Below are 14036 nucleotides of genomic sequence, written 5' to 3' on the forward strand. Positions count from 1 at the left end.
GCGTTACAAGCGCCGTGCTCTACCAGCTGAGCTACTGTATGCCCTCCCACCTATCTGTTTCATGTTTCTGGTAGCCCGCGAAAGCCAGCATGGATAGAATGAAATAATTTACTAATATTTGCCATATTCTAATAATTCTCATGTGCCAACATATCGCCACGGTCCCTGCCATGGTGAAACTTGGACTCCTGTAGATCTGAAATAATTGGATTGTGAAACTTGTCGGCCAACCAGAAAAGCAAGGCAAAGCAATTTAGGCATTCTAGAAAGTCAGGACATTCCTTGTCATGAAAATAAACATTATATTTATAGTTGAAAAAATAGATTTAGCAAGATGTAGGCATTTAGGGACAGATCTAAATTTACTGGGGGGGCTGGTCCAACTCAAGGTGTCATCAAAACCCCTACAATCTTGTCCCATCACTGCAACTCCCCTACGGACTCGGGAGAGGCGAAGGTCGAGAGCCATGCGTCCTTCGAAACACGACCCTGCCAAGCCGCACTGTTTCTTGACACACTGCTCGCTTAACCCGGAAGCCAGACGCACCATTGTGTCGGAGGAAACACCGTCCAGCTGGTGACCAAAGTCAGCTTGCAGGTGCCCAGCCTGCCACAAGGAGTCGCTAGAGCGCGATGGGACAAGGAAATCCCGGCCGGCAAACCCTCCCCTAACCCGGACGACGCTGGCCAATTGTGAGCCGCCTCATGGGTCTGTAGTGACGCCTCAAGCACTGCGATGTAGTGCCTTACACTGCAGCGCCACTCGGGAGGCCAATTATTTCAGATCTACAGGAGTGCAAGTTTCACCATGGCACGGACCGTGGCGATACATTGGCACATTAAAATGATTAGAATATGGCAAATATTAGTCAGTTATTGCATTCTATCCATGCTGGCTTTGGCAAGCTACCAGAGACATGAAACAGATAGGTGGGAGGGCATACAGGCTGTCGCCAATTTATTAATGCACAATTTGCCTAAATAGCTAATGGAGGCACTTCAACCACTACATTTTTATTAGACACAATAGATTTTTGCCAAAAAATCTTTTTTTAAAGGTGTGATGTCATTACGTCCAGGTGTTTTTATTGACACAAGATAGTTCAATGGAAACGCACCCTAGCAGGCAGGCAATTGTCACATCTATTTTCTATGCAAACTTTCTAAATGTCGACAACAACAACAAAAAAATCACTGGACAAGTTAAGTTGGGAATTGAGGAAGTTAAGGTTGGTCCAAAATTCTCTGTGCTACGCCAAACATAGTTACAGATTGTAACACCAGATAAAGTGATTTAACCAAACAAATGTGTATCCATTAATTTGGGATTTACAGGTTAGGTACTGTTTGGTGTAGCACAGAGAATTTTCAGCCAACCTTAACTTGGCGATACTGTCTTCGTCCTCGATTCGTGGAAACAGGAGTCTCATAAAATGTAATTGTCCAGTTGCAGGGGGTCCGTTTGGATTGAGAAAATGCTTGTTTTGCTCCATGAAGTAATCCAACAATGTGTACGCCGCCATCTTGTCTATTTCAAGTCTTCTCTCCACCTGGCAGAAGAGGACTGGCTACCACCCAGAGCCTGGTTCCTCTCTAGGATTTTTCTTCTATCATCAAGGCAAAGGGTGGCTATTTGAAAAATCTAAAATATATTTCGATTTGTTTAACACTTTTTTGGTTACTATATGATTCCATATGTGTTATTTCATAGTTTTGATGTCTTCACTATTATTCTACAATGTAAAGAATACAAAAAATTAAGAAAAACCCTTGAATGAGTAGGTGTGTCCAAACTTTTGACTAGTACTGTATATATACAGTGGGGAAAAAAAGTATTTAGTCAGCCACCAATTGTGCAAGTTCTCCCACTTAAAAAGATGAGAGAGGCCTGTAATTTCCATCATAGGTACACGTCAACTATGACAGACAAATTGAGGAGAAAAAATAAATAAAAAAATCAAATATATTACAAATAAAAAACCTATATACGTTATAAGTATTCAGACCCTTTGGTATGAGACTTGAAATTGAGCTCAGGTGCATCCTGTTTCCATTGATCATCCTTGTGATGTTTCTACAACTTAATTGGAGTCTACCTGTGGTAAATTCAATTGATTGGACATTATTTGGAAAGGCACACACCTGTCTACAGTGGGGGAAAAAAGTATTTAGTCAGCCACCAATTGTGCAAGTTCTCCCACTTAAAAAGATGAGAGAGGCCTGTAATTTTCATCATAGGTACACGTCAACTATGACAGACAAAATGAGATTTTTTTTCTCCAGAAAATCACATTGTAGGATTTTTAATGAATTTATTTGCAAATTATGGTGGAAAATAAGTATTTGGTCAATAACAAAAGTTTCTCAATACTTTGTTATATACCCTTTGTTGGCAATGACACAGGTCAAACGTTTTCTGTAAGTCTTCACAAGGTTTTCACACACTGTTGCTGGTATTTTGGCCCATTCCTCCATGCAGATCTCCTCTAGAGTAGTGATGTTTTGGGGCTGTCACTGGGCAACACGGACTTTCAACTCCCTCCAAAGATTTTCTATGGGGTTGAGATCTGGAGACTAGCTAGGCCACTCCAGGACCTTGAAATGCTTCTTACGAAGCCACTCCTTCGTTGCCCGGGCGGTGTGTTTGGGATCATTGTCATGCTGAAAGACCCAGCCACGTTTCATCTTCAATGCCCTTGCTGATGGAAGGAGATTTTCACTCAAAATCTCACGATACATGGCCCCATTCATTCTTTCCTTTACACGGATCAGTCGTCCTGGTCCCTTTGCAGAAAAACAGCCCCAAAGCATGATGTTTCCACCCCCATGCTTCACAGTAGGTATGGTGTTCTTTGGTGCAACTCAGCATTCTTTGTCCTCCAAACACGACGAGTTTAGTTTTTACCAAAAAGTTATATTTTGGTTTCATCTGACCATATGACATTCTCCCAATCCTCTTCTGGATCATCCAAATGCACTCTAGCAAACTTCAGACGGGCCTGGACATGTACTGGCTTAAGCAGGGGGACACGTCTGGCACTGCAGGATTTGAGTCCCTGGCGGCGTAGTGTGTTACTGATGGTAGGCTTTGTTGCTTTGGTCCCAGCTCTCTGCAAGTCATTCACTAGGTCCCCCCGTGTGGTTCTGGGATTTTTGCTCACCGTTCTTGTGATCATTTTGACCCCACGGGGTGAGATCTTGCGTGGAGCCCCAGATCGAGGGAGATTATCAGTGGTCTTGTATGTCTTCCATTTCCTAATAATTGCTCCCACAGTTGATTTCTTCAAACCAAGCTGCTTACCTATTGCAGATTCAGTCTTCCCAGCCTGGTGCAGGTCTACAATTTTGTTTCTGGTGTCCTTTGACAGCTCTTTGGTCTTGGCCATAGTGGAGTTTGGAGTGTGACTGTTTGAGGTTGTGGACAGGTGTCTTTTATACTGATAACAAGTTAAAACAGGTGCCATTAATACAGGTAACGAGTGGAGGACATCGAAGCCTCTTAAAGAAGAAGTTACAGGTCTGTGAGAGCCAGAAATCTTGCTTGTTTGTAGGTGACCAAATACTTATTTTCACCATAATTTGCAAATCAATTCATTAAAAATCCTACAATGTGATTTTCTGGAGAAAAAAATTCTCAATTTGTCTGTCATAGTTGACGCCACTTTTCTATGATGAAAATTACAGTCCTCTCTCATCATTTTAAGTGGGAGAACTTGCACAATTGGTGGCTGACTAAATACTTTTTCCCCCCACTGTATATAATGTCCCACAGTTGACAGTGCATGTCAGAGCAAAAACCAAGCCAAGAGGTCAAAGGAATTGTCCATAGAGGTATGAGACAGGAATGTGTCGAGGCACAGATCTGGGGAAGGGTACGAAAAAATGTCTGCAGCATTGAAGGTCCGCAAGAAAACAGTGGCCTTCATCGTTCTTAAATGGAAGAAGTTTGGAACAACCAAGACTCTTCCTAGAGCTGGCCGCCCGGCCAAACTGAGCAATTCAAGGAGAAGGGCCTTGGTCAGGGAGGGGACCAAGAACCCGGTGGTCACTCTGACAGAGCTCCAGAGTTCCTCTGTGGAGATGGGAGAACCTTTCAGAAGGACAACCATCTCTGCAGCACTCCACCAATCAGGCCTTTATGGTAGAGTGGCCAGACGGAAGCCACTCCTCAGTAAAACGCACATGACAACCCGCTTGGAGTTTTCCAAAAGGCACCTAAAGACTCTCAGACCATGAGAAACAAGATTCTCTGGTCTGATGAAACCAAGATTGAACTCTTTGGCCTGAATGCCAAGCGTCACGTCTGGAGGAAACCTGACACCATCGCTACGGTGAAGCATGGTGGTGGCAGCATCATGCTGTAGGGATGTTTCTCAGCATCAGGGACTGGGAGACTAGTCAGGATCGAGGGAAAGACGAACAGAGCAAAGTACAGAGAGATCCTTGATGAAAACCTGCTCCAGAGCGCTCAGAACCTCAAACTGGGGCGAAGGTTCACCATCCAACAGAAAAACGACCCTAAGCACACAGCCAATACAACGCAGGAGTGGATTCGGTACAAGTCTCTGAATGTCCTTGAGTGGCCCAGCCAGAGCCTGGACTTGAACTCGATCAAACATTTCTGGAGAGACCTGAAAATAGCTGTCCAGCAATGCTCCCCATCCAACCTGACAGAGCTTGAGAGGATCTGCAAGGAAGAATGGGAGAAACTCCCCAAATACAGGTGTGCCAAGCTTGTAGCATCATAGCCAAGAAGACTCAAGACTGTAATCGCTGCCAAAGTTGCTTCAACAAAGTACTGAGTAAAGGGTCTGAATTCTTATGTAAATGTGATATTTGCAAAAATTCCTATAAACCTGTTTTTTATTAGTCATTATGGGGAATTGTGTGTAGATTGATGAGGGAAAAAAACAATTTAACCCATTTTAGAATAAGTCTGTAACGTAACAAAATGTGGAAAAAGTCAAGGGGTCTGAATACTTTCTGAATGCACCTTGTATATGTATATATATATATATATATAGAACAAAAATATAAACGCAACATGCAACAATTTCAAAGATTATACTGAGTTACAGTTTATACAAGGAAATCAGTTAATTTAAATAAATTCATTAGGCCCTAATCTATGGATTTCACATGACTGAGCAGGAGCGCAGCCATGGGTGGTTCTGGGAGGCTTGGGAGCCAGGCCCACCCACTGGGGAGTCAGGCCCAGACAATCAGAATGAATTTTTACCCATATAAGGGCTTTAGCACAGAAAGAAATACCTCCCGGGTGTGGAGGTCCTGGCTGGCGTGGTTATACGTGGTCTGTGGTTGGTTGGACGTTCTGCCAAATTCTCTAAAATGACATTGTAGGCGGCTTATGGTAGAGAAATTAACATTCAATTATCTGCAGTCAGCGTGCCAATTGCATGCTCCCTCAAAACTTGAGACATCTGTGGCATTGTGTTGTGTGACAAAACTGCACATTTTAGTGGCCTTTTATTGTCCCCGGCACAAGGTGCACCTGTGTATTGATATATGTGTATAGATTATCTTGGCAAAGGAGAAATGCTCACTAACAAGGATGTAAACAAAATTGTGCACAAAATTTGAGAGAAATCAGCTTTTTGTGAATATGGAATATTTCTGGGATCTTTTATTTCAGCTCATGAAATATGGGACCAACACTTTACATGTTGCGTTTATATTTTTGTTCAGTATATACAGTATATAGCTGTGTCTGCTATACAGATATAGAAGGAGGCTAATTTGTTAATTTTCAATCAGTATGTTTTGTATAAAGATAAGCATTATATTGTTAGATTATAGGAGTAACTCTGGTAGACCTGAAACAGACTTCCTCACCTCAAGTTCAACTGATGGAGTCAGTTGGAGCGTCAGGATACACTGCCTTCATGTCATAGGCCTGCAGTAGGTAAAGCTTAATAATAGCCAGACCATACCAAACCTTCACAAATGTTTGTAAACATAATTTGGGTAATATCAAAAGTAAGTCGAGCCATTGTTTATAGGGAAAATACGAGCAAAAGAGCGATTGTAAACCAGGGAAAACAACAACCCTCCACAAAGCAAAAAATCTAGTTTTGGACCAAGGTCACATATGTACACTTAGCCTACATCTCAGGTCCTGAAGAAGCATTGTTGAGATAGGAGTTTGATGACTGACTGATCTAAACTCAACCAGAAACAATTGTGAAATGCTTCAAGGTTTTATTGGTTTAATACAGTTTAATATATTCATTCCAGTATGTTATTACCAGAAGCAGCATCTCTATATCTTTGTGTTGATATCGATTTCAATATTTCACATGAAATAATAAACTATGAATAAAGCATTTACACTTAAAAAAATAAATAATTGTAAAACATTATGAAAAGCAATCAAGTAAATCTGACAAATGAGATCACACCAATGAAGTTACATAGAAAACCTGTCTCAAACTGAATAAATTAATTAGGATGCAATGCAAGATTAAAAGATGATGTAACATGCCACAGAGAGAGTATGAGTGAGGCTGGTATAGCTAGAAAAGCAATACATTACATTTCCACAATCAGAGTTATCCAGCAAAGATATACACGTTTATAAGATCCCACTGCCCCACATTGAATAGCAGTGACAACACACACTTTCCAAAAAGACAATCCTAAGCAATCCTTCTCCTAGCCCAGATTCAAGGTAAATTGTGTAATAAGAGTTTAGACATGTACAGATAAAGTCAACCATGTCTTTAAGCATACAAGGTTGCAAAAACCATAGGCAACATTCAGAAAACCCTGAATGACAAATGCATCTCCTGTCTTCCATATGAGATAAATCAATTCACCTGAAACGAAACAACAATTAAGAAGTAACTGGACCCCTTGTATAAACAACGTAGAGAGCAACATAAATGGTAACTTAAAGCAGCTCCTTTGGACTCTGACCAGATGCAGTAGAGGGTCAGAAAACAAATGAATGTTATGTTACCTTGTTCAACCTGTTAGTTCTGTCTTCCTCCCTTATCTACCTGCGGACATTGCACCTCGACCCCCTCTCCCCTATGGGGTCTACTGATTCAGGATGGGAAATGGTAGGGAGAAGGAGGTAGGGTAAAGGATCAGTATCAGGGGTCAGCATAATGTCCACCTCTGTGACAACGCCATAGCACAGGGACTTCCTGTCCATCAGGGAGTCTCAAGTCTCTTCTGGACCAACCAACAGCACGATCTCGTGACTGAGGATCAATGTGAAGAAGTAGACACAGAGGTCAGCGAAGACGTCGCCCATCTTCCTGTAGGTGTCCATGGAGCGGTTGATGACCTCAGCAGGGATACCAGACAACAGGAGCGCGGCAGTCAGCACTGTGGTTTGCATCTTCTTCTCAACCTGGTGGATGACGGAAAGTTTTTACACGTGTATGTATGCATAATACACAGGTTATGACCATATATGCCTGACCCATTTGGTATACACTATATATACACAAAAGTATGTGAACACCCCTTCAAATTAGTGGATTCGGCTATTTCAGCACACCAGTTGCTGACAGGTGTAAAAAATCTAGCACAAAGCCATGCAATCTCCATAGACAAACATTGGCAGTAGAATGGCCTTACTGAAAAGCTCAGTGACTTTCAACGTGGCACCGTCATAGGATGCCACCTTCCCAACAAGTCAGTTCGTCAATTTTCTGCCCTGCTAGAGCTGCCCCGGTCAACTGTAAGTGCTGTTATTGTGAAGTGGAAACGTCTAGGAGCAAGAACGGCTCAGCCGCGAAGTGGTAGGCCACACAAGCTCACAGAACAGAACTGCTGAGTGCTGAAGCGTGTAAAAATCGTCTGTCCTTGGTTGCAACACTCACTACTGAGTTCCAAACTAACCCTGGAAGCAACGTCAGCACAATAACTGTTCGTAGGGAGCTTCATGAAACGGGTTTCCATGGCCGAGCAGCCGCACACAAGCCTAAGATCACCATGCGCAATGCCAAGCATCGGCTGGAGTGGTGTAAAGCTCGCTGCCATTGGACTCTGGAGCAGTGGAAACGCATTCTCTGGAGTGATGAATCACGCTTCACCATCTGGCAGTCCGACGGACTAATGTGGTTTTGGCGGATGCCAGGACAACGCTAACTGCCCCAATGCATAGTGCCAACTGTAAAGTTTGGTGGAGGAGGAATAATGGTTTGGGGCTGTTTTTCATGGTTCGGGCTAGGCCCCTTAGTTCCAGTGAAGGGAAATCTTAACGCTACAGCATACAATGACATTCTAGATTATTCTGTGCTTCCAACTTTGTGGCAACAGTTTGGGGAAGGACCTTTCCTGTTTCAGCATGACAATGCCCCGGTGTACAAAGCGAGGTCCATACAGAAATGGTTTGTCGAGATCGGTGTGGAAGAACTTAACTGGCCTACACAGAGGGATGGGATGAATTGGAACGCCGACTGCGAGCCAGGCCTAATCACCCAACATCAGTGTCAACCTCACTAATGCTCTTGTGGCTGAATGGAAGCAGGTCCTCGCAGCAATGTTCCAACATCTAGTGGAAAGCCTTCCCAGAAGAGTGGAGGCTGTTATAGCAGCAAAGGGGGGGACCAACTCCATATTAATGCCCATGATTTTGGAATGTGATTTTCGAGGAGCAGGTGTCCACATACTTTTGGTCATGTAGTGTATCTGTGCTCCATTTACTATATAGTAATGCCTAATGGTGAATCGGTATCTCTTACCTTTGGAAAATATTTGAACAACCCCATGTAGGCCAGTTCGAGGGTGAGGAATGGTGCGAATATGGACTGCAAAAGGGAAGAGTATAGCCTAGTTAAAGAACTGCTACAACAAATCCTTACTCTCATATTACCATACATGCGGCAGAATCTAAGACAGAATAAGTCAGTGGTATTGAACAAAATCAAAGCTCTCAAGGGAAGGGACAAGACCTTTCTGATCAGACTCACCAGATACTTGCAGACAAAAACCCTGACAAAGATAGCGAGGAGGACACTGCCAACAAGCCTGAAGAGCTTGAAGGAGTCCAACTCATCTGGGTCAGAGCCAGCTGCATCCTGGGCTTGTTTCTCATTAGCCAGTTGGCCTCGGAGCTTCATGGCATCATCAAAGCGGGACAGGTACTTTTGCAACCCTCTGCATGGGGATCCGGAGCGGCTAGGCTCATCAGCTGCCAGCTGGGCCTCTCCCCGTGGCCTCTGACGGACCCCCAGTGTCACATCCTTGTCCACACCGCCACCCAGCACCTCGCTGCTGTCTGGCAGGGGATACCCTCTCTTCTCTGGGAGATCACTGTAGGGGTGGCTGCTGCCTACTGCCTCTGTGAGGAATGGAGACAGTCTGGGGGAGGGGTATGTTGACCACGACTCGCTCCTGTCCAAGTCTAGATGGAACCTGGGTGCCGTAACACTTCTGGACGCTCCTGTTGGGACAAGGGCGGGATTGACACGGCATTGTCAGTGTAATGTATTAGGCTAACTTGATTTATCTGTGATATGACCATAGAGATTCTATATATGGATATATTGAATCCAACTTTACATCAGTAAGCTTGTTAGATAATACAGAAGAGCGCTCAATTGTCATTACTACATAACTGCAGCACATTTCACACTGATGCAAGGTTTCTTTTCTAGCTCACTGCATCATGGTCCATAGCAGTAGCGGGTAAAATCAACAGGGAAGCCAAGCCAGGAAAAAAAGCCTTATTACAACGTGTGTTGTGATAATTGCGTTGTTTGCTCTATAACCTGTTAGATATCTTGACACCGTTATATATAAGCCTAAGGCCGAGCTAATAAGAAGAAAGTGGCAGAATAAATTTAACCACACCTTTATTTAATCACAAAACCGGAGAGCAAAACCGGAGAGCAACATCTGTCTGGTGAACTCCACAAAACATATTGCATGTAACAAACAGTTACATGACCTACAGCATGGTCAAGCGAGTTACTGATTCAGACATTTTCGACCTACTAAACAACTATTGATTTAGAACCGCAAGTTGCAAAGAGAACAGGTGCTGCTTCCACTATAGCGGCACCATTTCAACTTCGACATTTCAACATCATCTAACGCTTAGTCTAATACAGTGACAACTAAAAGACACCAAAAACTATTTAGTCCAATCAACATAAGCTAAATATGGCTGTCCATGGTACTGATTTTTGTGTGTGTGTGCGTGCAAGTAGAAAAAACATGTTGAATCACCCTACTTGTAGAGAAACACCAATGCCATCCTCCTCTTTTATGTTGCCTAAACGGTCTATGACTCTGTCATACAGTACGTGCTTTTAGTTTTTGTTGTCCTAGGCTACCTGGTTAAAGTAATTGCTCACTAGACTCACTTCCTTTCATGGGCAACGATGCGCCAGGCCAGCTAGTTAACATTAGCCTACTACATCTAGCTACATGTTGAACTTCCATCCTCTCAGGCCAGGGGCACAATATATGAATTTATGGTTGGATCAGAATCGCCATTATAATCATTGGCCAGTACGGAGAACTAAGTAAAACCACAAGTCCAAATCTCCATCCATGGCTAACTTAGGAAAGGGATCATTTTAGCTGGCTAGCCACTGGAGGACAACGACACAACAGGATGCAACAATTCAAGTTTTTTCTGTCAATGAGGTTTGGCTTCTGATGTGATTGGTGTGAATCCAAATCCAAACTGGCTTCCCATTACACTTTTTTTTGGTGCACCAGGACCATTCACAGTTGAGCTCACTCAGTTTAGCTTAACGCTGATTGGCTATTATTTATACTTTTTTATCAAATGCTCGCTGGCTTCCCTTGCATTCAATGCTATGGGCAGGAACAACGTCATACTCTTTTTGACCAGACAGCATCAGATAGCTGGGCTACACATACTGAAACGAGAGGGGTGCTGTTTCATTCGCTCACTTGCTTTCTCAGGTGAGATACATTCAGCCTCTTGTGAATTGAAGGTAATTTATGAAACACAGAGAGACAAAATATCAATAACATATATATATATATTTTTTAACTTTTTTGGGGAAGCCTGGCTTCCCTTGGCATCCATGAATACACGCCACTGGTCCACAGTAGCTAGTAGATTGTAACAGGCTAATGTGAATTTTCGACCAACCTTATCAATGAGAGAAGATTTGAAATAGACAAGATGGCGGCGTAAACATTGTTGGATTACTTCATGGAGCAAAATATTTATTTAATTTAATAACAGAGCATTTTCTAAATTCAAACGAACATGGATGTTTATAAGACATTAGGCAGGTTTCCATTGACCCAAGTTTATTCAACAAAAGCAATGCCGCAAAAAATTTTTTTGCGACATATGTAATGGAAACGGCAGATATAGGAGAACTTTCTAAAGATCGACAAAAAATGTATCTGTTTTGTCAAACTTTCTTTATTGAGACAAATGATGATGGTAACGGTTTTCTGAATAAATGATGATTGCCTAATACTTTTGAAGGTACGCGGGGCACGTGATGTCATGTAACTATAAGCTCCACTCTACATTTAATTCTAAATGCCTACTGCTTGCAAAATCTATTTCTTCAACAGAAAATTATGTTTCTATACAGGACAAGGATTGTCCTGACTTTCAAGAATGCCTGCTGAATTGCTTCGCCTTGCTTTTCTGGTCGGCAAGTTTCAATTAGTTATAAAAAAGAAAATAATGCACCCCCCTCCCCAACGGTAAAATTGTTTTCACATGACCCTCTCCTTGTACTGTAAAATAAATGAAACACCATCCCCCCTCATAGAATTAACTCAAAATAATGTTTACAAATAACAATAACTGTAGTGACCCTGTGTTTATAAAAGTGAATATCGACTTTGCCACTTCAGCATGCTTTTGTGGCAGTCGATGCCACGCAGGGCTACGGGCAAGAAGGTTGAGGTTTCAACGACCACCACGGACGAGCTCACTCTCCTGTTTCATTACACTACAATCAGAGCTGTCTGCAGACAATGATCAGCTAGGGGGAAATCAGATTTTCAACTTTTTGATGCCATATTTATAATTATATAAAATATATGCAACAATTGTTCCACCAACAGGTTTCTCTGCCAATGCACCACACAACCAATAAACAAAGCATACTGACTTCGGACACTTCAATATCATGGTTTGTGTTTTCAACACCACAGTAAATAGACTATGCCAATCTCGACAAACAGAAAATACATCCCTCCCTACCTTGTAGGCCTACCCAGTATCGAAGGCTTGGCTTGACAATCTCCGAATGTCATTAAACTTTTTGGTGTTTTGAAACAGATGTCTCTTTCCATTCATCAATTGGCCACTGCACAGTTTGGATAGATTAATTTTATTTGTCAGTAAAAAAAATACATATATACACAAAGATTTTTTTTAAGCGGATGGGATTAGCACGATAAAGTCGGGGACTAATTTCCTTTGTGGTCCCCATTTTGTACATAAATACATATACAATTACATACTGTAGATACAGACACATTACAGAGATAGAGACGAAAAGATGAGTATGAGGGGGGAGTTAAAGTACAATTCTTACAAGCTTGTTTGGCTGGTAGCTTATTCTTTAGATGTTTGGGGCTGCTGGTGAACCATGATGTGCTGACATAATCAGTGATACTGGACTAGAGCACTTGCCAGAGTCTTTAGGGTGTCTATAGCTAGTTTTCCATCGAATTGGCGACAGATTTTTATGTGAATATTCTAAAATCTTCATAAAAACAATATGCCATTTCAGAGTTTCCTTTAGGAAAATTTGGCCCCGGACAACATGACAGGGAAGATTTTAATTTACCGGACATTTGAGAAATTTAACGGACATCCATATGCATTCAGATCCAACCTGGTGCAGCCAGAGCCATCAATAAATGAGGGATGTTGGCCAAATGAGCCACATTTACGTCCTTAAAAACAGCCTATACAAATTACAAAAACACTATTCCTTGTGTTTCAATGTGTAGAATATGCAAAACTTCATAGCCTTTTTTTTTGGCTACTTTCCTAAAACAATAATAGTCCACCTCACGGTTCAGCTGTCCGAGATTTGAGCACTAAATGTATCAGGGCATTGCATAAATAGGCCTATAGACTTACGTGTCCACTATGATATTAATATTTTAATACATATAATGCCTATATAAAGGAAGAGAAGTTTAGGCCTAATCCCAGATATAGAGATATGCCGGTGGCATGCTACAACACTAACATTAAATTTCGATCTGTCCCTTAGGTTTCTGACTTTCAAGGGAGTTTTACCTAGCCACTGTGCTTCTGCATTGCTTGCTCTTAGGGGGTTTAGGCTGTGTTTCTGTATAAGCACTTTGTGACAACTACCAATGTAAAAAGGGCTTTATAAATAAATGTGATTGATTGATCTAATAACGCCTATCAGCCAGCTGGAACAGAGTAATGGTCTGACTGTCCATTGAAGCTAGCTGCAAGCTAATATAAGCTAAAAAGCTAAACAATTTGCTTGTCTTATCAGCCAGCAAACCATTGACCACCACTTAGGTTTTCCTTACCGTTGTTTTCAGCTTCAGCTTTGGTGAAACCCACAATTCTGTTCATTCTGTCTTCGGAATTCATGAGCAATTTCCGTCTACGAATTTCTGCTCTTCTTTGAGCAGAAGACAGACTGCTTTTCTTTTCTGGGGTATTTTGACTAGTGTCATCTGGACACTGCATAGTTTCAGAAATATTACGATTATTTCATATACAAGACACACTATTCTGATCTGTGTGATCGTGCACACAAATTCTTAGATCATTGCATTTTACTGCAGACGGACACAACAGAATAGGGCCGGCCTGTTTTGTCTATGTAGTGCGCACTTTGATGATCTCATCCTCTATGGAAAGCCAAAAGGTTCAAATCGTCTTACCCGGAACACGTCTTAACACTTATAATGATCATTTTTCACTTGCTTTTTTCAAGTGTCAAAAGTATTTTTTACATATGATCTTTACACCTGTCCAGTGCGTATTTACAGGTGATTAGAATGCTTGTTATGGCCATTTTTTAGGGGGTAGATCAGCTTTAATATTGCAGATA

General features: G+C 42.0%; 1 protein-coding gene across 1 annotated transcript; it reads right to left on the bottom strand.

Moving 5' to 3' along the window:
- Nucleotides 1-6204: 6204 nt before the first annotated feature.
- Nucleotides 6205-13810, bottom strand: LOC121574468 (guided entry of tail-anchored proteins factor CAMLG). The gene is made up of 4 exons (XM_041887084.2): nt 13507-13810; nt 8946-9418; nt 8718-8783; nt 6205-7378 (listed from the first exon to the last, which is right to left on the bottom strand). The coding sequence occupies exons 1-4, from the start codon at nt 13667-13669 to the stop codon at nt 7187-7189; spliced, it is 894 nt and encodes a 297-aa protein (XP_041743018.1). The 5' UTR covers nt 13670-13810; the 3' UTR covers nt 6205-7186.
- Nucleotides 13811-14036: the final 226 nt, after the last annotated feature.

The sequence above is a fragment of the Coregonus clupeaformis genome, chromosome 9 (genome assembly GCF_020615455.1).
Source record: "Coregonus clupeaformis isolate EN_2021a chromosome 9, ASM2061545v1, whole genome shotgun sequence".
NCBI lineage: Eukaryota > Metazoa > Chordata > Actinopteri > Salmoniformes > Salmonidae > Coregonus > Coregonus clupeaformis.

Coding starts and splice junctions, on each gene's coding strand:
- LOC121574468 (XM_041887084.2), bottom strand. CDS start 13,669: ATGCAGTGTCCAGATGACACTAGTCAAAATACCCCAGAAAAGAAAAGC. Junction 9,419..13,506: donor AGCTGAAGCTGAAAACAACG/GTAAGGAAAACC, acceptor TTGTCCCAACAG/GAGCGTCCAGAAGTGTTACG. Junction 8,784..8,945: donor TTTTTGTCTGCAAGTATCTG/GTGAGTCTGATC, acceptor TCCCTTTTGCAG/TCCATATTCGCACCATTCCT.